This window comes from Callorhinus ursinus, unplaced genomic scaffold (genome assembly GCF_003265705.2).
Source record: "Callorhinus ursinus isolate GAN/ISIS: 27379988/994484 unplaced genomic scaffold, GSC_fseal_2.0 scaffold1, whole genome shotgun sequence".
Classification (NCBI taxonomy): Eukaryota; Metazoa; Chordata; class Mammalia; order Carnivora; family Otariidae; genus Callorhinus; species Callorhinus ursinus.
The window spans coordinates 84,259,785-84,274,213 of NW_027397063.1; the positions used below are offsets into that span (position 1 = coordinate 84,259,785).

Sequence of the window (14,429 nt, forward strand, 5' to 3'; positions counted from 1 at the left end):
CTTATAAAAGGGAACCATCTTGTACAAACAGAATCACAAACCCTTGGTTTTTAAGACCGTTGGTATCACTCCGAAGTGGTATTCCCATTTCACGACTGTGAAGAAATGACTGACGTGGGTCAGCATCCATAAGAAAATAGGTATTTCGGGCGCCTGGGTGGCTCAGTCGGTTAAGCGACTGCCTTCCGCTCGGGTCATGATCCTGGAGTCCTGGGATCGAGTCCCACATCGGGCTCCCTGCTCAGCAGGGAGTCTGCTTCTCCCTCTGACCCTCCCCCTCTCATGTGCTCTCTCTCTTTCATTCTCTCTCAAATAAATAAATAAAATCTTTAAAAAAAAATAAAATTCTACCATAGAATTAAAAAAAAAAAGAAAATAGGTATTTCGATTGGAGGGGGAGACGAACCATGAGAGACTACGGACTCTGAGAAACAAACTGAGGGTTCTAGAGGGGAGGGGGGGTGGGGGGATGGGTTAGCCTGGTGATGGGTATTAAAGAGGGCACGTATTATAGGTGTTATACACAAGCAATGAGTCATGGAACACTACATCAAAAACTAATGATGTAATGTGTGGTGATTAACATAACATAATAAAATTTAAAAAAATAAGAAAGTAGGTATTTCAAAGTAGTAAAAAATTAGAAACAATTTAAACACCCCTTGATAGAGAACTGCTTTAAATATCATGGTAAGGATGTATGTGGAATTCTGTATCACTGTTGTTAAAAATGGACAAGGTACAGGCATAAATAAAAATAACATTCGTAAAAGTGTTTATAGTATTCTAACATTTGCACAGAAAAGTACATATATATGCTTATAAATGCATAGACTATTTCTGGAAGAACATGGAAGGCAATAGGAGTTGCCCTCAAGGAGGGGAAACAGTGCTTGGGGACAAAGGAGAGAGAGAATTTTGTTTTCATCATATAATCTTCCACCTCTTAAATTTTGTACTCTGAGCAATATATTACCCATTAGGAAATATAAGTTAATTGGTGATTCCTCAAAAGGCTAAATATAGAATAAATCTATGAGCCAGCAGTGTCATTCCTGGGTAAATACCCAGAAGAACTGAAAACAGGGACAGAGCTTCTGGATGCCAATGTTCACTGCAACATGAGTCACAGGAGCCAAAAGGTACCCATCAACCGATGACTGGATAAACAACATGGGGACTACACCTACAGTGCAATATTATTCAGCCACAAGAAGGGAAGAATTCCTGACACGTGGATGAATCTTGAGGACGTTTTGCTAAGTGGAGTAAGTCATACAGGAAAGGACAAATATTGTATGGTTCCACTTAGATGAAATATCTCGAATGGTAAATTCAGAGATGCAAAGTAGATGAGAGGTTACGGGGCTCGGAGGGAGGGAAAATGTAGGTGTTATTGCTCAACTATCACAGAGTTTCTGCTTAGGGTCATGAAAAAGTTGTACAAGTAGATATCATGATGGTTGCACAAGTGAATGTAATTAATGCCACTGAATGGTTAAAAATGGTTAAAATGACCGCTTTTGTGCTATGTATATTATACTGCAATAAAAATTCAAATAAAATGTAATTTAAAGAAAGACTTAATTTAACTTTTGCAGCTTAATCTCTTCTCTACCAGTGGCTTCCCAGAAACAAACCTGCTTCCAACTTGACCCCATTCTCCCAAAGCAGATAGTACCAAGTGCATATTGTGTACGCACTGCCCAAAATAGAAAGATGTGTGGACATATGTCCTGGACTTCAGAAGAGCTTATCACCATAGCCTAGGCAGCAGATCTGTGTGTCACTATCGTGTAAAGCAAAAAGAATGCTGAATAGACATCCCTGCCATGTGCCATGAGAGTGCAGAGGCAGGAGCAAACCAGCTTTGACTGGAAGATTCAGGATGGTTTGACCAAGGAAGGTGCCTTTCAGCTGCCCTGGAAGGAGAAGTGGGATTCTGTGAGCAGAAAGGGTATTCCAGACTCAGAAGGCATATGAGCCAACCTTCCTTAGTAGGGAGGGATACATCTGAGCAAAGGGCAGTAGTCTGGCACTGGGCTGTGGGTCTGGGAAGATCCTATGGGAAGGCGATTCTGGAAAGGCAGTTGAGGCCAGATGGTGTCCATTTTTAAGTGTCTGGCTTAACTCATTTGGACTTTTAAATGCTGGCAATGGGGAAATAGCTTAGGTATTCCTTCTGTTCTTCTTTCCCTGCTATCTTGTTTATCATTTAAGGATGTGAGCCTCTTACCCTTATCAGGCAGAGAAGTTGAAGAGTTTACTTTTTTTAAATTAATTTTTCCAACTCAAACTACGTTTGCCATCTAGTGATTAATTCATGCCATTGCAACAACCTAATTCCGATGCCTTGTTCCTCAGCAGAGCAGTTAGGCTCATGGGCCTCCAGACTCCTGGTGCTAGCCATCACTTCTGCCCGGAACTTCACTGCCCATGCACCCTGATACAAACATTGGTGCTCAGACACACTGTAATGAAATCTGACTCCTCAGAGAGGAGCAATAATATTCACGTGAAAGAAAAATGTAGTTGTTTAGAAGAAAGTGATCCTTAGAAATCAAGTATTAAGAAGAGGTTAAATAGCAGCATCTTTTTGTGACTATGGATCTCTCAGATCTATGGACAAGATTTCTCGACCACATAGATACCACAGACATTTTCAGCTTTCACTTCCTGCTGTGTATCCTATAAAGAGAGACAGGGATACCTGCCGGGCTCTGAGCAAGGTACTAATGGATACAACTTGTTATATGTAAAACTATTATGATGACGTCTTTTTCAAAACTTTGTTATAACCCCCACCCCACCTTCCATGGGATCCAAGCATGGGTTGATTACAGTGGCTTTTCTCCTAGGAAGAATTATGCTGCAGAGAGATAGTAGAGTTCCCACTCTGTTGCCAAGTTCAGCTTATTTTTTAGGTTGTTATGAACTGTTACCTCGATAGCAGCTTCTGGCCTCCAATCCAACAGCACCTTCCAAGCCCTGAAATGGGATAGAATGTATTGTAGGAAGCCATTAGCTCAGTCTCTAAAACCGTGTGAACTGCTTAGCTATCATTTTTTGGTGAATGGCTCTGCATCTGACTTTTGTAGGGAAAGCCGTAGATACCGGGTGTATGTGGTGGTACCACTGCTTCCAGGATTTGAAGGCGACATCTCAACCGGTGGAGGAAATGCTCTGCAAGCCATAATGCACTTCAACTACAGGTGCCAAAGTTTTAAAGTCATCTGTTTTCAGCTTTCTCTCAGTCACGCACGTAAGCTGGTGAAAGGAATGGAAATGTTTCTCCACATCTATTCGGGGAGTGTTGAACAGATGAATGCTTTATTTTACTTTTGGATCTTGGCCTGTTTACTAGTTGATAAAATTCAAATAGAGCCTAAAATTGTAAATGGCAGGCCTAGAACACATGGCAAATATAAAAAGAACTGAAATATAAATCTCTCTTTTATATTCATTGCCTATACACAAGACATACATATACATGTATCTTATAAATGGAGACAAGGACTTTATATGTATATGTATATACATATATACATAATAATATTTATGTGTAATATTGGTTTAAAAATTATCTTTAAGCCACCACAGTTATTGAGCGTTCCATATTCTGTGAAGAAAAGAATTTAATGCTTCAAGTAGTATGGTTTTCTAGGTGTTTATGATTCTTTAGGTAGTGAGGTTTTCAACAAGGTTGGTAATGATGGCCTTTGCCAATATATGAAGTATGAAGGTTCTTTCCTACCTCCTGGGATTTTAATTGTGCTTTCTCTGCCACATCTTTGTTAAAATTTTAAGGAAAGTATTAAATCCTATTCTCAATATTCTAAAAAGCAGAATTGCCATATTCACTCAAAAAGACCTGTGAAGCTTCAAACTTGGCCGGTAGAACATTATGAGGAGGGTTGGGAGGTATGTCTGGTGAGCAGACACAGAGAGGTGGTGTGGCAAGTGATGGAAGGGCCCCGCTAACATTCTCTCTAGGTTACTTAGCTAGGAAAGAGAATGGCAGTGAAGAGGAAAGTGGACAGGTCTGGGCATGAATCCCAGCTCCCAGTAACAAGAACTGTGACCTGAGATACAAAAGAGCTCTGCTCAGGATCACACTTGTTCTAAGTCAGAGCAAGGATTAAAACCTGGATATCTTCTCTTAATAGCCCTTGTCTTTCAGAACCATCTGTAGCTTCCCAACTTTCTAACCAAACCCTTTTGTCGGAGAGGAAGCAATGAGACTTTACACAGAACCCCTAATGTGTAAAGCAGATAAGGTTTCAGGCACTTGGTCAAATGGTGGGGAGGGGCATAGATGCCCTCCTGCCGCCCACCCCCACAGGTACCCCCTGCAGGATCTGAGGGTCCTCGGCACAGTTGGGGGGGCCCATTTTGGGGGGGGTTTGTTTTTTTTTTTTTTTTTTTAGTCTTCTCATTTTTTACGGACTTTTTGAGGTATGCCTGTCTGCCGGGATCTATGTATGTGTGTGTGTGTGTGTGTGTATTTTTTTTTTTTAGATTCTTGTGGGGTAATTTTGCCTGGTTACAGTATGAGAGAACTTTATGCTTTGGTCTATATGCTTTGATTGAAGATTTGCCCATTTCTAATATTATCTGATTTATAACATGACAAACAAAGCTTTTCATGTATTTAAGGCACTGACATAATGTTTAATTGGATTTTATCCACTTGGTTTGCCATTCTAATATTATTTTTGGAATGTTGTCAATTGTAATTATTTTCGATGACTGTTTTCTTGGGTTTGAACCAACTGAATGAAATAACATGCTTGGCTTTTGTTCAGCAACTAAATTCTAACCTTTTATTATGCAAAAACATCTCTATTTGCTGGCATCATCTTTAAGAATATCAGTATTTCCCAAGTGTAACTGTATTTTTAATTATTTTTACAGAGCAAGCAGATGGAGCATAGAATTTTTTTTTTTTTTTTGGTTTGTCAGTCTTTATAATTCATTGACTATTATCACAGTTGTGAGAAACAAAATCATTAGCAGAGTCAGTTATTTGAGACTGTTTTTCACTTTTAAGGCATTTGCCAACTTTGCGGAGACAGCCTCGGTATAGAGTTTAGCTCTGAAATTATTCTGCTAAGTGTTTGCCCTTTTAAGCACCTCTGAAAGTAACGTGAGTCTGTTAGTGTTCTTGCCTGTTGAGGTATTCTAAATTTATCTTTGCTGTCACCGAATTTTCTAAGAGGGAAAGTTCATTCATAGCCCATCTTTTTAAAATAGCACCTTTTTATGAAATCTAATATCAATTTTATGACTTTTCCATTTACCTACCTCAAAACAACTATCTTGTCCCATCAGTGACATTACAAAAGTGATATCCAGGTGGGGCTTTTTTGTTTTTAGTTTGTTTTTTTTTTAAGATTTTATTTATTTATTTGAGAGAAAGAGAGCACATGAGAGGGGGGAGGGTCAGAGGGAGAAGCAGACTCCCCGCCGAGCAGGGAGCCTGATGCGGGACTTGGTCCCAGGACTCCAGGACCATGACCTGAGCCGAAGGCAGTCGCCCAACCAACTGAACCACCTTTTTTTATCTTTTTAAATCCATGTAGCATCTTCTCATAAAAGCACTTTTCTGTTTTTACTTGGGGTAGGACGATACTCCACAGATATTGCAAGTTGGGATTGGTTCCTTTGAAACCTCCATAATTATTTCTTTCCTTTACATGTGCTCAGGACCATGTGCAGAGGAGAAAATTCCATCCTTGGACAGTTAAAAGCAAAGCGTAAGTAACAGCTTTTATTTTCCTCCACAGTTATTTTTGGTGACATATCCGTAATCATTGATGTTTTCACAATGTGATTGTGACCCTCTGTTCACAAAAGGTAGCCTACAAAATGTTTAACTGAGACAAATTACTTATTCTCATTACATTGCCCAAAGCGAAGTTCAAATGAAGACGCCACAACCTCAGATGCATAGGTTATAAAAAATGAGTATTTTATTGTTTATTTTTATGTATTTATACTAATTATTTTGACAGTAAGTGAGATTTGTAAGGCACTTCACAGGGACCCTCCATGTGTCTTCTGCAGTCCTTCACCACAGTCCTGGGGTGTAAGCAGGACAGGTGTCATTTCTGCTTTAAAGCTGAGGGCACAAATGCTGCAAAGTCAACAGATCTTCCTACGGCCTCCTATTATGCAGAAGTCCCAAGGTTGTCACAATACTGCCTTATATTTAGGGAAGAAAACTGATTTTATTTATTTATTTTAGACTAAACCTTTAAACCTTTGAAGGTATTGTACTTAGAGGTAAATAAATCAGAAATAAGCTCACAGTAATAACTTTCACTTCTGTAGTTCTTCACATTTTCAAAGGCACTTTCTCAGATACCTTCTTTATTTTTAAGATTTTATTTATTTATTTATTAGGAGAGAGAGCATGTGCGCACGGGTTGGGGGAGGGGCAGAGGCAGAGGGAGAAGCAGATGCCCTGCTAAGCAGGGAGCCTGATGTGGAGCTGGATCCCAGGACCCTGGGATCATGACCTGAGCTGAAGGCAGATGCTCAAGTGACTGAACCACCTGGGTGCCCCTCAGATATCTTCTTAATTGACCCTTCTACGTAGCTCCCAGCTAGCAGGTATTGTAACTATGGGTTTACTTATCTATATCTCCTGATACTAAGTTCAGCACATAGTAGGTTCTTGATAATGTTCTATACCTTGTACAGTAGGTACAGAAGGTTCCACAAGAAGTAAGTTGGGATCAGAACCCAACTTGTAGGACCTCCAGTTCAGATTGGATACAGATTGTGCATACTTGCAGGGCCACATAAAAAGAACTAGATTTTAACCTGAAGAAGACAAGATAAGGTTGGTGGAAGCCTCTGCTCCCTGGAGTGAACCTATCACCATGGTGTTTTATGCAAAGATTCACTTACTGTTGGTAAGCAAAACAGAGAGAGACTGGTGGCAGGCAAGAGATCATGATGTATCAGAATGTGGGAAGAGGGGCACCTGGGTGGCTCAGTCAGTTAAGCAGCCAACTCTTGATTTCGGCTCAGGTCATGATCTTGGAGTCCTGGAATTGAGGCCCACATCATGCTTCATGCTCAGTGGGAGTCTGCTTAAGGATTTTCTCTCCCCTTCTCCTTCTGCCTACCCCCCTCTCATGCTCTCTCTCTCTCTTTCTCTCAAATAAATAAATCTTTTTTAAAAAAAGAACGTGGGAGAGAATATTAGTCTTTCCATGTATGTATATTTTTCACTTAAAAATAAAGAATTGGGATATCAGCAGGAATGGCATAGTAAGGATCTCCAGAAATCCACTTCTTCATAAAAGCAACAAAAACACTGACAGGGATTGTCAAAATCAACTTTTTTAGAACACTGGGTATTAGCCAAAGGCTTGTAACACTCTGAGTGTTTATTCAAAAAAAAGGCAGCAGAATCTTGGTAAAAGCAGCAAGCTTTGTGGCATCTTAATTTGCCATATACCCCTCACCCTCTCCCCAGTTCTACAGTAGCCTTGAAAATCAATCAACTCATCACTGTGAAAACCAGAAGCCTATCAGCTCCCAGAGGGAGCCATGGGTTTGAAGCTCCCATCCTCTGGCAGGTCTCAGGGAACTGTCATAATTTGACCTGACAGTTTAAATGACTTTAAAAGACCTAGTGTAACTATGTTCAGAGTGTAACTATGTTCACTAGTGTAACTGTGTGAACATAGTGTAATGTAACTATGTTCAAAGAACTTAGGAAATAATATCTAAAGAACTAAAGAGAACAAAGAAACGATTTCTTCCCAAATAGAGAACATTTAAAAAATAAAATTTTTTTAATTAAAAATTCTATAAAATTTCTTTTTTGTGGGGAAAAAAAAAGCCAGATATAAATTCTGGAGTTGAAAAGTATAATAACTGAAATGAAATCTATATTAGAGGAGCTCAGTGGCAGATTGGAGTAGGCAGAAAAATCATCAAACCTCAAGACAGATCAATTGAAATTATATAGCCTGAGGAACAGAAAGAAAAAAGAAGACACATGAACAGAGCCTTGGAGACCTGTGAAACACAATCAAACATAGTAACATACACATAATGGGAGTCCCAAAAAGAAAGGAGAGAAAGGTGTAGATAGAATATTTAAAGAAATAATGACCAAGGGGTGCCTGGGTGGCACAGTCGGGTAAGTGTCAGACTGGGTTTCAGCTCACATCCTGTTCATGAGATCGAGCCCTGCATCAGGCTCCATGCTCAGATGGGAGTCTTCTGGAGATTCTCTCTCCCTCTGCCCTTCCCCCCACTCATATGCTTGCTCTCTCTCAAATAAATAAATAAAATCTTTTAAAAAAATGAAAACTTCCCAAATTTAATGGGAAATATGAATCTACACATCCAAGAAGCTCAACAAAATCCAACAAGGATAAAGGGATCCGTACCAAAACACATCATAATCAAACTATCCGAGGACAAAGACAAAAAGAGAATCTTGAAAGCAGCAAGAGAAGCAGATCGTCAGATACAAGGCATCCTCTATAAGATTAATAGCCAATTTCTCATCAGAAACCATGGAGTTCTGAATGCACTGTGATGACATATTCAAAGTGCTGGAAGAAAAGAATATCAACCAAGAACTCTGTGTCCAGCAAAACTATCATTCAAAAATGAAGCAGAAATTAAAGCATTTTCAGATAAGCAAAAACTGAGAGAATTTATCACTAGCAGACCTTCCCTACAAGAAATGCTAAAGGGAGCCCTCAGGCAGAAATGAAAAGTTACTGGAAAGTAACTGGAATCTTCACAAAGAAATAAAAAGCACAATAATGATAACTACATAGGTAAATTAAAAAGTATAGATATTTTTTCTTTTTCTAACTTTTTCCCCTCCAATCAAAAGTAAAAGACAGCTGCCCAAAGCAATAATTATAAATCTGTGTTGATGGGTATATATAATTTTTAAAGATCTAATTTGTATGATGATAATAGCAGAAGAGAGGGGGAAGGGAATGGAACTATGTAAGATAAAAATTTTAGTATACTATGAAATTAAATTGATATTAATCCAAACTAGATTGTTTGTAATGCCCAGGAAAACCACTAACGAAATTACTTCTAAAATACAGTAAAAGAAGTGGTGCCTGGCTGGCTCATTCGGTTAAGCGTCTGCCTTCGGCTCATATCATGATCCCAGGGTCCTGGGATCAGGCCTCACAGTGGGCACCCTGCTCAGCTGGGAGTCTGCCTCTCCCTCTCCCTCTGCCCTCCTCATTCTCTCTCTCTTTTTTTCTCTCTCTCTCTCAAATAAATAAAATCTGTTAGGAGTGGTGGGGGGTGGGAGGGATGGGGTGGCTGGGTGATAGACATTGGGGAGGGAATGTGCTATGGTGAGCGCTGTGAATTGTGTAAGACTGTTGAATCACACACCTGTACCTCTGAAACAAATAATACATTATATGTTAAAAAAAAAAAAAAGTAGGAAGGGGAAAATGAAGGGGGGAAGTCAGAGGGGGAGACGAACCATGAGAGACTCTGGGCTCTGAGAAACAAACTGAGGGTTCTAGAGGGGAGGAGGGTGGGGGAATGGGTTAGCCTGGTGATGGATATTAAAGAGGACACGTACTGAATGGAGCACTGGGTGTTATATGCAAACAATGAATCATGGAACACTACATCAAAAACTAATGATGTAATGTATGGTGATTAACATAACATATTAAAATAAAAAAATAAAGTAAACATGTTTGTTAAAATATATATATAGTAAAAGAAACAACAAAGGAATTGTTACAGTAGAAAATACCTATGTAACATAAAAAATAGCAGATATGGAGTAATTGAGGAACAAAATAGATATGACACATGTGGAAAACAAATAACAAAATGGCAGTAATAACTCCTTCCAGATATAAAATGGATGAAGCTCTCCAATTAAATACAGAGATGAACAGAATGGAGTGTTTTTTGTTTGTTTGTTTTTAAGTAGGCTCCACACCTAGTGTGGAGCCCAACACAGGGCTTGAACTCACTACCCTGAGACCAAGACCTGAACTGAGATCAAGAGTTGGACGCTTAACTGACTGAGCCACCCAAGCAACCCTGGAATTTTTTTTTTAAATGACCTAACTATATGCTATCTACCAGAGACTCTAGATTCAAGATACAAATAGTTTGAAAGTAGAAGGATGGTAAAATATATTCTATGCAAACAGTAACCAAAAAAATAGCTAGAGTGGCTATAGCAATACCAGACAAAATAGATCTTAAGACAAAAACTTTTATGAGAGGATACTATGTAATGTAATGAGAGGATACTATGGTCAATCCATCAAGAAAATACAAGAATTATAAAGATATACAACTAAAAGAGAGCCCAAAGTACATGAAGCAAAAACTGACAGAATTAAAGTGAGAAATAGACAATTTAGAAATAATAGTTGGTGTCTTCAATACCCCATGTTCAATATTGTAGAAAACAGTTAGACTGAAGATCAGCACTGAAACTGAAGACTTAAGAATATAAATCAACTAGGGGCACCTGGGTGGCTCAGTCATCAAGCTTCTGCCTTCAACTCAGGTCATGATCCCAGAGTCCTGGGATCGAGCCCAACATTGGGCTCTCTGCTCAGTGGGAAGCTTGCTTCTCCCTCTCCCACTCCCCCCTGCTTGTGTTCCCTCTCTCTCTGTCTCTCTCTGTCAAAATAAATAAATAAAATCTTTAAAAAAAAAGACTATAAATCAACTAGACATAGCAGACATCTATAGGAGACTCCACTTAATAACAATAGAATATACATTCTCAAGTACACATGAAACATTCACCAGGATAGACCAAATAGCAGGCCATAGAACAAGTCACAATAAATTTAAAAGGATTGAAATCATACAAAGTGTGTTCTCTGGCCACAGTAGAATGAAATTATACAATAAAAACAAAAAAAATTTTTAGATATTCACAATAGATGGAATAACCAAAGGATTGAAGAAGAAACAGGGATATTAGAAAATATTTTGAGATGAATGAAAGTGGAGACAACATATCAAAATATGGGAGACACTCTAAAGCAATGCTTAGAAATTTATAGCTATACACATATCTATATTAAAGAAGAAAGATCTCAAATCAATAACCAAACCCTACACCCTAAGAAACTGGAAGAAGAAGAACAAATTAAACTCAAAGATAGCAAAGTGAAGGAAATAATATAGATCAGAGGGGACATAAGTAGAGAATGGAAAAACAATAAAATTATGAAACCAAACATTGGTTTTTTGCAAAGATTGACAAAACTGGCAAAACTTTCACTAGACTGACCAAGTAAAAAAACAGAAATTCAAATTACAAAAAAACGAGTATAAAAGAACCCTACAAACAGTTATGGGTCAACAAATTAGTTAACCTAGATAAGATGGACAAATTCCTGGAAAGACAAACTACCAAAATTGACTTGAGAAGAAACTAAAACTCTTGAGTAGATTTATAAGAAGCAAAGAAACTGAGTAATCGAGTCTTCCTACAAAGAAAATCCCAGGCTCAGATGGCTTTGTGGATGAATTCTACCATCCACAGAAGAACACCAATTCTTCACAAACTTCCCCCCCCCCAAAAAATAAGGGAGAAAGAATACTTCCCAGCCCATTCTATGAGATCAATATTATCTTGATATCAAAACCAAAGTCATTATAAGAAAGCTACAGACCAGTATCCCTTATGAATATAGACACAAAATACCTCAGTGAAATATTACTAAACTGAATCTAATAATATAAATATAAGTCAAACCACAATGAGGTATCACATTACACCTGTTAGAATGGCTAAAACCAACAATACAAGAAACAACAGATGTTGGTGAGGATGTGGAAGAAAGGGAACCCTCTTGCTCTGTTTGGGAACGCAAACTGGTACATCCAATCTAGAAAGGAATATAGAGGTTCTTCAGAAAGTTAAAAAATAGATCCAGCAATTTCATTACTATGTATTTACCCAAAGAATAAATAGAAGAATATCAGTTCAAAGAGATACACGCACCCTCATGTTTATAGCAACATTACTACAATCGCCAACTTACGGAAAGAGGGAAAGAGCCCAACTGCTCATCAACTGATGAATGGATAAAGAAAATGTGCTGTGTATACACACACACACACACACAGACACACACACACACCTACACAATGGAGTATTACTCAGGCATAAAAAATAATGAAATCTTGCGATTTGTGATGATATGGTTGGACCTAGAGAGTATGATGCTAAACAAAATAACTCAGAGAAAGACAAATATCATATGATTTCACTCATGTGGAATTTAAGAAACAAAACAAATGAGCAAAAGGAAAGTAGAGAGAAAGTTAAACCAGGAAGCCAACTCTTAACTGTAGAGAACAAACTGATGGTCACCAGAGGGGAGGTGGGTGGGGGATGGGGGAAATAGGTGATGGGGATTAAAAGTGATGAGCACTGGGTGTTGTATGGAAGTGTCGAAGCACTATCTTGTACACCTGAAACTAATATTACACTGTATGTTAACTAACTGGAATTTAAATAAAAACTCTAAAAAAATGGTACAGGCTCTTTGGAAAGCAATTGGTAGTTCCTTATAAATTAAACAGAGTTACCATGTAACCCAGCAATTCTGCTCCATAGTGTATACCGAAGAGAATTGAAAAACATATATCCACACAAAAACTTGCACATGAATGTTTATAGCAGCATTATTCATAATAGTGAAAAACTTGAAACAACCCAAGTATCCATTAACTGTTGAATGTAGAAACAAAATGTTTATATCATACAATGGAATATTACTTATATATAAAAAGAAATATACTGATACATGCTACAACATGGGTGAAACTTGCAAATACCATGTTAAATAAAAAGAAGCTAGACACAAAAGGTCACATATTATATAATTCCATTTTTATGAAATGTTTTTAATAGGTAAATCTGTAGAGTCAGGACAGTAAATTAGTCATTGCTAGGGTCTGGATAGAGTGGAATGGGGAGTGACTCCTAATGGGTGTGGCATTTCTTTTTGGTGTAATACCAATGTCTTAAAATTAGATAGTTATGATCACACAGCTTTGTGAATGTACGAAAAAAACCCCACTGAGTTGTACATTTTAAAGGAGCGAATTGTATGGTATATGGATTTATAAATGATTTGGAAGCTTTCAAAAAAATTAAGCTTTTAGTACAGGATAATTTAAAATATACACTGTGCATGTGTGTGTGTTGGATGTTTAATAATTTTTCACTAATGGGCTGCTCAGTCAACTCTCTAGAAACAACTGTAGACATGAGATATGTACATCACCCATAATAAATACTTTCAAAAGTTGTATCTCATTGCATCTAGGACAGAGAAGATTTACCAGAGCATTGTCACCGTCTCTGGTTCTTATGACTTAAAATGAAGATGATAATGAATGAATAAGTCTCTAAAAGAAGTATTGACAAAAACAAAATCAGGAAAGCCATTCAGTGGTGACAGGGACTAGCAAAAATGCAAAGGTGAGGTTCTAGGAGAACAAAAAGTCAGAACAAGCCTATTATTTAGTCTCTCAACCATAAAAATTCCTGAGCTTATTATAAAGCATTCCTTTGGCTCTGGGACCCTTTGCCTGTCTTTGCCTATTCAGGGGAAAAATTGGATTTTAACACAAGAAGTAATTTCAATGTTAAGCCCTCTTATGAAAAGATTTCCAAGCTCCCTGGGAACAAGTCAAAATCAGGCATCTCAGTGGGAAAAATGTTCATACTCTAAACATAAAGAACAGATTAATTACAGAATGCCCCTTTCTGAGGTACAATGTTATATTGTTGGTTTTGTTTTTGTAAATGTGTAGTGGGTTTTAAATACATGAAATAGCTAATCTCTAATTGGATAGAGAACTGTAGTTCTCTACTATTTCAATTCTTTAGAAATAACGAAATTTCTGCTATTAATATGTTGAAATTCCTGAAAAGAAAACCAGCAGGTATTAGTGGACTGCAATTATCATACACACCAATCTTTAGGGATTTAGGGTTTAATTTAAAGCATTTCTTTCTCATTTTTATAATTTTTGTGAACTATGGCACTTCAGCAGCCAAGTGATTATAATTTAACACAAGGTCTAGAGGTTTTCAGTCAGGATGTAGAAATGTACCTATATAAAGCACTACAACTTTTTCCAGTAACAAAAGCCTGTAACAACTCTTGGAAGTCTTTTCGCGAAACTTCCTTGTAAATATCAAGAGTCTGTTGTATTGAATTCCCATCTTTTGAGGTATGTATGCACCAGTGTTCTTAACAGATATGTCCTAGGGGCCGATACACACCTCCAGATTCTCAGATACCTCCATGACATAATATTTGGAAACCACCTGATGCTTTTCCAGTAATGGCTCTTTATCACTCCTCTGCATGCTCCTGGTACTCTCGTACTTTCTTCAGAAGGCACCTGTT

The 14,429-nt window shown here is 38.0% G+C and overlaps 1 protein-coding gene across 7 annotated transcripts in view; it reads left to right on the top strand.

Moving 5' to 3' along the window:
* PLD1 (phospholipase D1) overlaps positions 1-14,429 on the top strand; it is a 199,803-nt gene that overhangs the window by 156,356 nt on the left and 29,018 nt on the right. For 6 of the 7 annotated variants that reach the window (XM_025878880.2, XM_073897257.1, XM_073897275.1 and 3 more), the window contains 2 exons: positions 3,099-3,212; positions 5,707-5,756. In XM_025878880.2, coding sequence (XP_025734665.2) covers positions 3,099-3,212; positions 5,707-5,756 — 164 coding nt within the window. The remainder of the gene's footprint in view (positions 1-3,098; positions 3,213-5,706; positions 5,757-14,429) is intronic. The other variant, XM_073897266.1, reaches the window with a different exon arrangement.